The 13,587-nt window shown below is 43.6% G+C and overlaps 1 protein-coding gene across 1 annotated transcript in view; it reads left to right on the top strand.

The window, feature by feature from the left end:
* The window catches only part of RGS9 (regulator of G protein signaling 9), a 714,724-nt gene that overhangs the window by 584,994 nt on the left and 116,143 nt on the right, over positions 1 to 13,587 (top strand). The window contains exon 17 of the mRNA XM_085617281.1: positions 7,638 to 7,752. Within this exon, the coding sequence (XP_085473407.1) occupies positions 7,638 to 7,752 (115 nt within the window). The remainder of the gene's footprint in view (positions 1 to 7,637; positions 7,753 to 13,587) is intronic.

The raw sequence follows: 13,587 nt of genomic DNA, 5'->3' as shown, positions 1-13,587 counted from the left end.
GTAGAAGGACAACGAAAGAGAACTCTCAAAGCAAAGATAAGGCAGAAGAGAAAAAATGCAATACAGAAGACATTAAAACTTAAGACAGCTAAAGACACATGTAATCCAAGACATACGAGAGGTGGAAGGGTGTGAGGCCACACAGAACAATGACATGTTCAGGACCCAAGCGAAAGGCGGGAGGGAGGGCAGAACCGACGTACAATGGAACATGAGGACAAGAGTGACGCGGAGACATAACCTGTAAGGAGAAAAAGGAGGTTAGTTATATAAATTAGACAATATTAATGGAAAATTGCGTAAGTACCAAATGACAATAAATCTAAAGCACGCAATAAGAACAAGGGCATTTCAAAATTCAAAATGTCAATTTAGTACGCGATGAGGAAGTGTCAATACAATCAGCGTGGTACGAGTATAGAAAGTTTTTAAATTTTACTAGATCATCATAGGAAGTGGTTTTGTTGTTGACAGTCACTTTAAATAGGCAAGGGGGAAAAAGGCCATATCGTGCGCCCATGGAACGGAGCTGTGGTCTCAGTGAAAGGAATTCTTTGCGACGATCTGAAGTTGATTTGGCATAGTCTTGAGAAAAGAATAAGGAGTTCCCTGACCAGGTAATGCGATTCATTGCCCTAGCCGCAAATAAAAGTTTGAGCAAGTCAGTGTACTCCAACAAATATAGGATCACTCCCCTCGGTTTCTTTGCTGTAGAGGAGACGAAAGAGTTGACAACGGACCCAACCGATGAGCTCTTTGAATATTGAGAGAAGTATCGTCCGGTAATTTGAGAACCTTTGGGATGAAGGATTTAAAGAAGGCAATTGGGTCCGATCCTTCCGTTCCTTCAGGCAAACCATAAACGCGAAGATTATTTCTCCTATTCCTATTTTCCAAATTTTCAATTTGCTTATGGAGCACCGAGACTTGAGAACATAAGGAGTCCACTTTGGAAGTAGAAGAATTTAAGGAGTCAACATTTTGTTCTAATGCTGTGACACCATCCTCCACATTTGACCATCTATCGGTGAGGGTCTGCAGCTTGGAATTAGTTTCTTCAACAAAAGGACGTAAGGCCCAGATTTCTTCGAGCAACAAGTCCATTGTGACTGAAGCAGATTGTTTAGGGGGAGAAGGAGGATCTTTCTTTAACCGCTCGCTCAGCGCTTTGGTGGTTCCAGAGGATAGCCATGAATTAGATGTCGACCCACCCTTAGGCGAAGTGCTCGATGAGTCCTCCATGGAGAGACAACTGTAGCGGGAACTAGTATGAATTAGAAATCTACGCGTTGAAGATTTGGGTTGAGAAAAGCCTTTAGTCAGTCTTCCCATAAGTGAAAACAAAGCCGTAGCTGGAAGAGCAGTGAAAATGAAGTGTCGAGTTGCAATAACTCAGTATTTAATTCCTCAGTAGGATGTAACAAAATATGTATACAAAAGGTGTAACCAGAAATAATTATCTCGACTTTGTGAGCATGCCTTAGTTGGTGTCAGAAAAACAGTAAGAGACCATAAGGTGTAGGCTACATTGGAGTATCCAGAATAGGGTAGCACGAGTTTTGCGAGGCCAGCTTTATGTCATGAAAAGAAGTAGGCAATTATGAACAACAGCACCATCTTCATTTGGTTCAAAAGCGCCATACATATCAGGTAAGTATTCACCGTAGAAAGTAGCAATTAGAATATAGACACTGTAAATATTGAAAGTTCCAGTAATGCAGGGCAGCTTTGTAGCATGAGTGAACGAAGCGTGTATTACATTATGACCAGCACTGAGGTAAACTTCTAGACAAGGCTTCACAGAATGACGATTATTCAAGCACCAAAATGCAGAAACAAAACAAAATATGAAAGTATAAGTCAAGTGATACCCTGACAATCCGCCTTTGCAGCGTTTTAGAAAATGCAGGAGTGACAGGCGATAAGCATCATAACCGGCAGATCAGGAGCGCTCCGTTAGCGAGCGCACACAAAATGGCGGCCGTAATGGAACCGCACTACAGCCCACAAGAAAAAAGAGAATAAGAGTTCCTACAAGCCTCCAATCAGCATGTAAAGGGACTTCCTCAACGCCGCATATCTTCCGATATCTGCTCCTCCGGTTCCGCGTCCAAAAGCACAGAAGGCATCGCGTACGGGCCGCCTCCACTTCCGCCGACACGGGAGAGCTACAGACCAGCCACCATCTTCTTTGGGCGCTCCTCTTTTTACCCTTAACATTGCTGACAAAAAGGAGCCACTGTAAACCGCAGTTTCCCGCCCTGCTAAACTCGCTGTTGCGTTTTCTCTGCTTAGAGTCAGGGGAAGCGTTGTGCCTCCGATGGCAGAGCCTCTGCTGGCTCCACTGCCTGTGCCCGCTTTCCAACGCATTGCAGACACAGACAGGAAGAATGGAGAATGCCCCCTAGACACGTGGTATAAACTCCCAGTATGTTGGAGACATTTATTTATTTATTGTGAAGAAAGCAAACTCTTGCTTTGGGAGTTTATTTTCTCGATGCAAAAAAGTTTGTAGAACAGGTACTTTCAATGTAGTGCCTGCTCGGGAAACTTCCATCGCTATGAAGTTAGCTACTGCGGCAGCAGCTCTCTTCACAGCCCAGAGATCCCTTTGAGGCTGGTGGGGACCTCTAAATAGGGCAGATGACCCTACATTAGGGTCGTGGATTTCATGGCCTCCAACAGCTTGGTGGTCAGTGGGCTTTTGGGTACCAGACCAGTCCTGGTCAAATCTGGTAGATTTCTCTGAGCCCTCAGGCAACAAAGATTCATCAACTTACATGATAGAGCAGGAAAGATAGAGTGGTGTCCAATGACCTTCTCCCAAACTTACCTGGAAGCTATCCAAGTTAGCACTGGCTTTTATTAAAAGACAAACCGCTGCAGAATATGCACAAAATTCTGGTAATGAATAGAACAATTTCTGTCTTTTTGTTTTAACAAAAATAGTGCATGCGTGCAACACCACGTGCTGGCACCCTTAAACCTTGGTGTGAAACTTCTGTCAGAGTTTACCAAGCACACAGAACATTCATGCATCCTGCATTCCAAAGCTGCACAACTAACCACATCATCGCCTACTCAGACAGCACATGAAATTATGACATATATAGGGAGACAGTATAATCCCAATATTTTTTCTACAGCAGACACATTTTCAGGAAAACAGCTTGATATGCCAAGCCGAGCATTTCATACACGAGGTGCCAATTGAAGCAGTTGACACAATATAATGTAAAATGTAGTAGAATAAAGATTAGATTTGCTGTCTGATTTTACAAGTGTCACCGCACTGGACTATCCACCTCACCAACAGTATACATATTTTACAACCCCAACCCCTTCTCATCTCAGCGCTTGGGTTATAAAACCAAGGCTGGCAATGTCCAACAAGGCAGTCATATCCACATGGGAAGTAGAGGTCAGGCATGGCATCAACTGAGAGGTACCTTCTCAAGGATGCAAACGTGGCCATCTTCCAACCAGGAGCGTCAGTTCGAATCAGCCTGTTTTCCAAGAGTGGGTTTTTACTTCAGCAATACTATACATGTGGATGTTTGCTTGTAATCTGTGCAGAGTGTCATAGTTCAATAATATGGCCCAGCGTTCTATTCTTATTGTAAGCACGTTCTCACAAGATAACACACCTTTTATAAGAAAATAATGTCACTACTCACTTAACTAATGACAAACGGGTAGTGATGTTCTAACAGAAACTGTTCCACTTTTGGCATGTATGTGGCTTTAGCTACCCACTTTTATCACATCAAGCCTTTTGCTTCTGCGGTCTGGTACAGGTAGGGTTGGATGCACATTGAAACTAAGGAAGAACATACTATGAGTACATTATTAGGCTATTGCATAGTATCTTGGTGTTTCTTGGCCTTATAAAGGGACTCAGGCACGATTTGGACTTTGGTGGGGAGCGCACTCTGTTGTAAAGACGATGGAGTACCCTCTCCGCCAAGCTGAAGGTCTGCCCAACTGATTTGGAGATGGTGGACCTTCAGTGTGTAGACGGAGGAGACTACTCCATCTCACCTGCCTACATACCCCTTCGATGGCTTGACAGAGTAAGATGGTTCATAACATTAAAAGCTTTTCAAAGACCCCCATGCCCTGGGAAGAAACCTCTCATGGCAAGGAGTTATTGTGTTTTTTCTTTTTTTAAACAAAATCCCGCTGTCATGTTGATCGAGCCGCATGAATAACTTTCAATGCATTTACAAGAAACACCGTGGTAGCAGTTTCTGTAAATGCAAAAGATTTCCATTGGGCTAGCGGGCATCTCTACATTTGGCTGGCGGAGTACCTTTGCCAAGGCAGAAGTAAAGTACTCTGCTACGGAAAGGGTGCTAACTCCATCGGCAAAACTATAAATCAGTCCCGCAGTCCTTGCCTCATGCCTCTATGTGCAATCTATTTGTCAATCTAGGATAGACCCACTTGAGCTGTCAGCTACCTTGAGTTTGTTCTGTCCTAAGGAAGGTTCTTCAAGAATGAGTCAGGAGAGTATCTTCTCTATTTACATGTTAGACCCTTAGGTACAGCATCAAGTACATAGCTGTAATCAGTGTGTCCCCTCATCAAATATAACTATCTAGAGACTTCCCCTCCAGGCACACAAATCAACATTCTGTTCTATCATTAGTCACTCTCAGCCTACAGGGAATGAGGACACACAGGGCACTACAGAGTTATGGCAGAGGAGTTTGATTATAACGTTGATACTCTTTGTTTCATATTATACGTATCATTCAAAGAAGAGTGATAAGTATTGTGCTCATGTACGGGGGAAGCAATGGAAGCAACCTATGGCGCAAGGAAGTCACGCTTAGATATGATAACTAAATTAGAGGAACAGGTCGCTGCCTTAAATAAGCCAACGGTAATGGAACCAGGGAATTGGGATTCCCAGAGCGTAATAATGGAAAATCTAGAGCAACAGCGGGAACTATTAGGCAAACATAACAACAGAATATACAATGAGCTACACAACGAACAAGGGGATAAAGCCGGTTGCCTACTGGCATAGCTGATGGTTAGAGGAAGGAGTGGTAGCAATCAAGAACAAGCAGGGGTACACTCTTACGAATCAGGATTCCACCCTTCAATGATTTAAGGAATTTTATGTGGCATTGTATGATAGACAGCAAGTGGAGAACAATGAAGCCATGCATGCCCTACTGGAAGAGGTCCAGTTACCCACAGTGGTGGAGAAGATGAGAGAGAATGTTAATATGGCAGTAGATGTGGTAGGTCTCAGGTGGGCGATCCAGCATATGAAGACAAGGAAAACACCCATAAATTATGACCTACTGGCCAAAATGTATCAGGTGTATAAAGAAGGTTCTAGATACTGCAACATATACCCATGTGCATAATGGAATCCTGTTTACTCAAGTTAGATGAGTTATTATACTGGGAAAGTGTCAGGGAAAAAGTTGGTCTGGACGTTCTAAAGCTTCCATGGGAAAGAGGTGGTGTGATGCTCCCCAATTTACTGACGTACCATCAGGCGACACAATTACAATATGTTCTTCCCTGGATGGAGTAACTAAATCAAGATCCGGAATGTAGTATACTACAACTGATTATACATCCTACAGTACTAATATCAGTTCCCCTGATGTCTCGGAGATGCTCACACACTTACCAATGCATGTATAGACCATTATGACAGTATGGACTGATGCGGTCAGACTAGAGAAACAGATGTGCATGCTGCAGCTGATACTGTAGCACATGGCGGCGTGTTTGCGTCTCCTAAGATTTATAAAAGATAATGACTATGGAGGGAAACCTTAATTCGCAGGAGATTGATAGGAGGAGGGTGGATTGAGGTTTGCGGCCTTTTGTGAAAAATGAGGGGTTGAGAACAAACATTTCTGTAATATGCTGGAGTGGTAGCAGCCTTTAAAAAACATATGGCCTGAATTCAACAAGAAGCCTGAAATTCATATTCTAAACCAAGCATTGATGGGAATGCAAGTGGGGGTTGGGGGGAGCCGATATTAAGGATTTAAGTGATGCTTCTGCCACAAAAAGACAATAATTGGACAAGATCAGGATGCAATGGGGCAGAGATATGGGAGAGGAGTTGGAGGGAGAAAGCTCTTAGCTTTTAAAGTTGCAAGAAGGTCAGCCGCAAGACAGGTTAAGGCTGATGAATTTAAAATGCATTTATAGGGTAAAAATGCCCACAGCTGTTACATAGGATTAATCCGAGTAAGACAGGTGTATGCCCTAAGTGTAATGTGGCAGTGGGTGAATGCAGACATATGTGGTGGGAATGCCCAGGGATATAGATTTTCTGGTTTGAAGCAGCCGACAAACTATGCCGAATATAAGGCCGCATCCAACAATACACATGAGTTTGCTCGGGCTGGTCCCGGAAAGTAGTGGAAGTCGGGCTTGTGGTAGCAAATACATGTATTGCACTCGGATGGATCAGGGGCTGGGCTCCAACAATACAGCAATGGGATAAAACGATAATTAAGGAGGGATTTGAAGTAACTGATGCAGAACGGACTCGCCTGATGCATATGGTGAAATAGGACAATGGTGACCAGGATCTAAATCCATAGAATCTGTTAAGGGATCTCTTTCTGTAAGGGCATGCGGGGTGGGTCTGTATCTGGGGGTTATATGTTGTTTGAAAACTAATAAAGAGTGTCAAAAATAGAAGTTGGTGGAAATATTTAGCATTTAAATTTCAGTTCTCAGTTGGGATTGAAAGTGCATATGCGGTACTGTAGAGAATAGGGAATATTAAGGTATGGTATTTACATGCACAGTATGCCATATAAAAGCGAGGATGTATAAATGCTGAGATAGTTTTACCGCCTAAGGAAGACAACTCACTTACTATAGATATAGAGAAGTACTTGGTACAGCAGGAAACACGCTCTAGCCGTGGCCTATTGTTGAATTAACCTGATATTTCAAAGTTGGTTACACATATATCGGTTTTCATCCAATGCATATGGCACAGACGGAATGGTAAAACGCATGCTTTATATTAAAATTAATTGTAAATATTAGGGATATGAAATATATTATTCATTCAATACCAGGCCACTTTTAGACCCAGTGGTCTCTCTATCTACGGTCAATGTGAGATCTTCAGTAAACTGCATAGATTCCTTGGGTCAGACCACCCCACTGCATCCTGAAACAGATCCAGCCCCTCTTTGTATATAACAAGATAATAATGCCAACGTGGACGAGTTTTGATGACTTTTTTTCCCTGTGGCGTGTCTACCAACTGAGAGCGAAAGGATAGCACCCGCTCTTTGCAATTCTGCTGCTGAACAAAGGCAGACCGTGGTGAGAGGTGACCCCGAGGGAAAAGGGCCACTTCTGAGTGGTGACCAAGAGGGGAAAAAGCTATCCAGACCCCCAGAAGCGAGCATAGGATTTCAAGCTTGTGACTAAAATTAGGAAAACTGTTTGCTACTCCATGAATATACTTTGAACTGCTGGTGGACATCTCCAGCCATTTGCTTTTGCCTATTGAACACCTTTATGTGTATAGGGACTCAGACCCAATTGAGGGCAGTGTGGGAGATGGCTTTTCTTAATATCAAACATATCCTGCTTGTTTCAGTTAATTCTTGGTTCTTTTTCTCTTGCAGTAATTTCCCCTTCATGCGCCGCCACCGCCGCTCCAGTCCCAGCCCAGTGATCCTGAGACAGCTGGAAGAAGAGGCCAGGGCCAAGGAGGCTGCCAACACAGTGGACATTACCCAGGTTATGAGCAAGCTAGACCGCAGGAGCGCCCTCAAGCAGGAGCCCCCCAAACAGGCAGCATAGCATCCCCTAGTGTAGAGGCAGTGAATGGCAACTCAAGAATTGTATGGGGGTCTGGGGTGGAAGGCAAAGGGAGGGCAGAGGAGAAGGGCAATTACCTGAGTGAGTTGAAGAAACCATGCCATTAGGCCTGTTTCGCTCTGTTCCACCTGTGCCACAGACGTCACGATCATCAGGTGACAAAGGGGGCCCGTCGGTAACCAGAGAGATGCCTTAGTATTGTATTAGGACAGTCACTAGAGTAGGTACTGCTCAGAGAGGCAGGAGGTGCAGTGTATGGCTTCTACATTGTGCAAATCAGTGGGCATATAAACAATAACTGAGGGTAACCTTACTGAGGAGAAAGGATGGGATAGAAGAGAAGGGGTCCAAAGAGAGGCCTGTTTGTTGGATTCTAGGAGACACTAGTCTGGACCATGAAGACGTGATATCAAGCACTTGAAGGGCAAAGTGAAGCTAAAAGGATTGAAGGGAAGGAGCCCCAAGCTGCTATAGATAATGCGATAAAAAGCTTATTTTAATCAATAACCTCTGTATATGGCTCAAGTTCAGCCACGGCCCATGCAGGTAAGAGTGTTGGGACTAGGTGGGGGGGGAGGGGGGAGATTTCGACAGATGACGATGAGGCAAAATTAAATAAATAATTAAATTTTGCCTCGTCGTAGTCTGTCGAAATCCCGCCCCCCCACTCAGCCCCACCGCACTTACCTGCATGGGCTGCGGCTGCTCAAGTCTGCTGTCCTCCATGACATACGTCTTTCTTGATAGCTGCAGTTACATGAACAAGTAAGTGGAGGAGTAGAGTCACCCTGGGCATGGTTCGATAGGTGAGGTCACTTGAGGGAGCTACTGCTCTGTCAGAGATCCAGCAGGAGGGGTTTACTTTGGCTGTAGGGTAGTCAAGTATCCCCCTTCAATACAGTTTGAAAGACAATACCTGCTGGAGGGAGACACCATGGGCCCGATTCACAGAACTAACTTAAGACAAAATCCTAAACTTACTACCATTTTGGTATGCACAGAATGCACTTACTGCTTTTGGTATTCACAGACTGCACTTACTACTTTTGGTATTCACAGAATGGATTTACGACTACTAACTTTACGTCCGCACTCGGTCCGGAAATTCCGGCCCGGAGGCGGGGCTTCCAGGCCGGAGGCGGAGCTTCCAGCCCAGAGGTGGAGATTTTGGCCATGGCTAAATCTCCGCCACTGGCCGGAATCCCCATCTCCGGGCCGGAAGCTCTGCCTCTGGCCCGGAAGCCCCGCCTCCGGGCCGGAAGCTCCACTTCCGGGCCGGAAGCTCCGCCTCCGGGCCGGAATTTCCGGCCCGAGTGCGGACGTAAAGTTAGTAGTCGTAAATCCATTCTGTGAATACCAAAAGTAGTAAGTGCATTCTGTGAATACCAAAAATAGTAAGTGCAGTCTGTGAATACCAAAAGTAGTAAGTTTAGGATTTTGTCTTAAGTTAATTCTGTGAATCGGGCCCCATATGATCATAAACAACCCCTTTTACTACAGCACAACTGCACTAATCTGAGAATTAATCAGAGAAGGGGCAACAAATCTTTGCAATGATTAGGGATCATGTGCGTACGGTCATTTAACAATAAAGTTCATGCACCATCCTGTTATCCAAGATTATACCTTTTAATATCTTGAGTTTCTGTGTAACACTTCTCACCATCTCTTGGATTGCTCCGTAAGATGAAAGGCCTTGTTCCATATTAATTCCGACCCTGTAAGAGGTCATTGTATGGCTGTCGCTTTTTCCATTGCCGCACTCCTTCATTTACTTGTCCCCTTCAGCACTAGGAATGCAGAGTAGAGTCCTTTTCTTCCACTACTCTAGTGAGAGGGAGTGAGTTACTGATCCTGATTAGTGCAGATAAGCAAATGGCCTTGCATGGATAAAGGTCCTGATTTACAGTTTGGCGAACGGGATACTCCGTCAAAACGTGATATTTATTTCACCTGCTGTATCACAAGGGCCATTGTATATAAGGCACTTCTAAAAGGATGGATGCGATATCCGTCAAGTTTGTGGTGGAGTAGCTATCTGTCAAACTCTAAATTAGACCATTGTTTTCCCTTCAATTACTTCCAGGTGAAAAAGGAAGTATTCTTGGTATGATAGTTGTTTCACCACGAGCAAACCAATTGGGCCAAAGTACTGCAAAGTACCATATGTGGTGAAAGGAAATCCCATTTGGTGGAAATATTTTGTCCAAGTGATACACAGTCAAATTGTCTCCTTATTTTTGCCCCTAGTGAAAAGGAGGAAGTGCACTGCAATCTTTGAACGAGGTTTACACAGGTACAGGGACAAAAGGAAAAATCTCATTCAGGCTCAGTCTCCCTATTGTTCAGAGTGGCCATGGAGTTGGAAGGGGATCCATGAAAGCAGATAGTTGTCCCAATGGTCCTCGGTAGGACCCCAATTAAAAACTAAAAGTAGACCTATTGTTAGTATTGAACATGTTGACTTTGATTTACCACTGATGCCCAGAGAGAGAAGAAAGGAACACCCTAAACACACAAACCCTTATTGATCCGCAAATGCCAGCCGCTCTCTTTCCACATGCCCTTTCCACTCACCTCTTCTTTCTGAGTTACGTATACCAGATTTGCCTGAAACTAGCGCCAGGCTTGATAAGAGTGGAGAATACAATCACTTAAAAAGAGGCATGCGTGGTCATCCCAAATGTTCCAACAGGAGAAATTAAGTGAGTGTTTGAGCTCACTTTACTGTTATATGTTGGAGAATTTTTGTTTTGACTTTAATTGGATTATAAATACAATTACCGCAATTGGTAGTCACGGGGACGAGTATGTTGCATTACAGAGTGATGCTGGAATAGTTTATTTTGCCAGATTGAGTCAGTGATGCTCATAAAGCAAAGATGTATTCAACATTGAGGTGTATTTTCAGGTTACTACAACTGGCTTTTGGGTGGGGAAGTCCGTATACTCTCAAACTGAAGTCTGGAGACTAAGGAGGTGCTGCAGGGAAGACTGATAGGCCCTGGTATTCTGTAAAACTTTCTATTTATCCTCATGAGTGTCTAATGTAGGACCATGAGTGCAGATCCAGCGTGAAGGTTTAGGATAACCACCAACTATTGTAAAGAAGTTTGAAATAGATTCACTGTATGTACGTGATTGAAATTTGGCTAGGATCCAGGCTTCCTGGTCCTGCGTTGGATGCCTCAGTCACATGATTTTGTGATCATATGCGGAGAATAGATAGTTTTGTTTCTATATCTTTTCTTGAGGGCTCTGAGTGGATTGTTTCTTCTTAGGACTTCTATCACTATTAACTGGGGCTCCAACCTATTTCTAACATTCATGCAATGTTGCCTCCTTATGCATCAGTTCACCAAGTCAAAACAGGACGAATGCAAAGCTGCAGGGAATGACTGCATTCGAGTTGAATGTCTTTTCAATGTGTCATTTCAATGTGAACACCACTGAAGTTACCTTTTGTCTGACTGTGTTCCTGGTATACATTTTGCACATATAGCAAAACGCTTTGAAAAACACCACTGAAAAAGTTTGTTACTGGGCAATGGGTATTTACATCTGATGTAAAGAGATGAGTTGCACATTCAGAAGGAAATCTAATTTCATGTCTCTTAGTCTGATTGGTCCCCAAGGCAGTCTGGGAAGATATCTAACTAGGCCAGATTGGTGTTCTGCACATTGCAGACATATGTCTGAGTGCACCAGGTTGGTCAGGGGCAGATTTAATGAGGATTACCCCCTGCACATTGTATGAGAAAGTCTAAATGCTTTGGAATTCCCTTGCATATTCCAAGAGGAGATATGGATGTACAGGATCACCCTTGCACATTGTAGGATTAGATATAAAGGCACTGGATTGCCCCAAGCATACTGGAGGAGAAGATATAAATGTACTGGTTTGCTCCTCCTGCACATTGTAGGAAGAGATATAAATGCACTGGATTGCACATCTGTGCATTGTGGAAGGAGGTTTAAATGCTCTAGATTGCTCTCTGACACATTTTAGGAGGAGAGATGAATCCATTAGGTTGCCCGCATCCTGCACATTGTAGGAGATCTAAATGCCCAACATTGCACTCTGGTACATTGTAGGAGGAGGTCTATATGCACTGGATTGGCACCAGCGTGTTGCAGGAGGAGGTCCAAATGCACTGGATTGATCCTCAGCACATTGTAAGAGGAGGTCTAAATGCACTGGATTGATCCTCAGCACATTGTAGGAGGAGGTCTAAATGCACTGGATTGATCCTCAGCACATTGCAGGAGGAGGTCTATCTGCACTGGATTGCCACCAGCGTGTTGCAGGAGGAGGTATAAATGAACTGGATTTCCTTCCGGCACATTGTAGTATGACCCCGGAGTGCAAGTCTTTTTGTGCTTGATAGTATCTCGAACGTGGTATAACATGAATGCCCCAATCTTTGACTAGAATAAGATCCTGCACACTGGGGAAAATATCTTGCTACATTCTTCTGTACTAAGCAGATTTCCTAGACATTGTAGGAGACATTTAAAATACCAACGTCTGGTAGATAGAGCATCTACCCCTGTGTGGTTCATTAGAGGCATGGACCTATGTTTCTCCTCTCCTCCAGGATAAGAACTGGAGGTGATACCCTTTTAAGGGGCTTTAATAACTTCTCACAACAAATCTCTACCTTCTCGCCAAAGTAGGATAGAATGTGAAAATAAACTCAATGAAGAAGACCGTAAAAATAACTGTCATGCAATAATATCTAGCTGTAGAAATGTTCTGTGCACCCTATCGCACCATGAAGTGCTTTCCCCAATCTCTGCTAGGGCTGGAGTCAGAATAGTACTTTAACACTGTAGAAAGAGTTAGAATGTAACTTTGGAGCCGATTTAGATCTTGGTGGTATAATACCCCGGCGCAATGGCAACAAAGTTTTTATAATGCTATGACAATGGTCTGCCTGCCAAATTTATCTACTGGCGAACCTTAGGTTTAATAACAGCATAGACTACTCAATCTCTGCTGTGATTAAACCCCTCTGACGGGCCTACGGCTGACCTCTAGTTTCTGCCACCTATTTTAGATGGGTGGAATTAGAGGTCAGTTTTTACTGCCCGTCACCGCCAGGAAAACACTGGCGGTAAGGGGAAGTGAAAACTGTTAAATGCACCCCTCATCTTGGGAGACGACTCCTTTGGTGAGGGGAGCCTTTTATTTTTTATATTCAAAAATAAAATCCCACTTCAGTATTTTGCTTTTCAAAAAAACAAAGAAAACAGTTTGGTGCTCTGCTCTGTCATGTTGATAAAGCCACGCACAAAACTGTAAACAGCATTGACTTCAGTGTCGGTGGTTCCTGCTAAGGCTTTAGAAATGGCCGCCAGCTTGGCCGTCATTTCTAAATTTGGCAGGTGTCACCTGTGTCAGGGCTACATAGTAATTTACTCCATCTCCCTGATGGAGTAACGAGATGCCTGCCAAAAAAACAGATCCTTTGTCTTGATATGGATGTTCTCAAATGGTAAAAATATTTGTATAAGTTCTTTTTAAGAACTTTATTGTTGCACTCTACAGCAAGCAGTCTTTATGTTTCCTGTTTACACCCCATGCAGTATTTATCTTTAATTTATTATTGGATTCCACAACATGCTGTTTTTATTGTTGCAGTCTACCACATACAGTCTTTGCTGTTCAGTCTGTATTTTCACGTGGAACCTGCATAGATGCCCAGAGCTCCCAGATGCACAGTATTTCTCAGGGAGTTTTGTTCCATTTGG

This window comes from Triturus cristatus, chromosome 7, assembly GCF_964204655.1.
Source record: "Triturus cristatus chromosome 7, aTriCri1.1, whole genome shotgun sequence".
In the NCBI taxonomy this organism is placed as follows: Eukaryota; Metazoa; Chordata; class Amphibia; order Caudata; family Salamandridae; genus Triturus; species Triturus cristatus.
The sequence above is the reverse complement of the archived record's forward strand: the minus strand, read 5'-3'. Positions and strand labels throughout refer to the sequence as shown.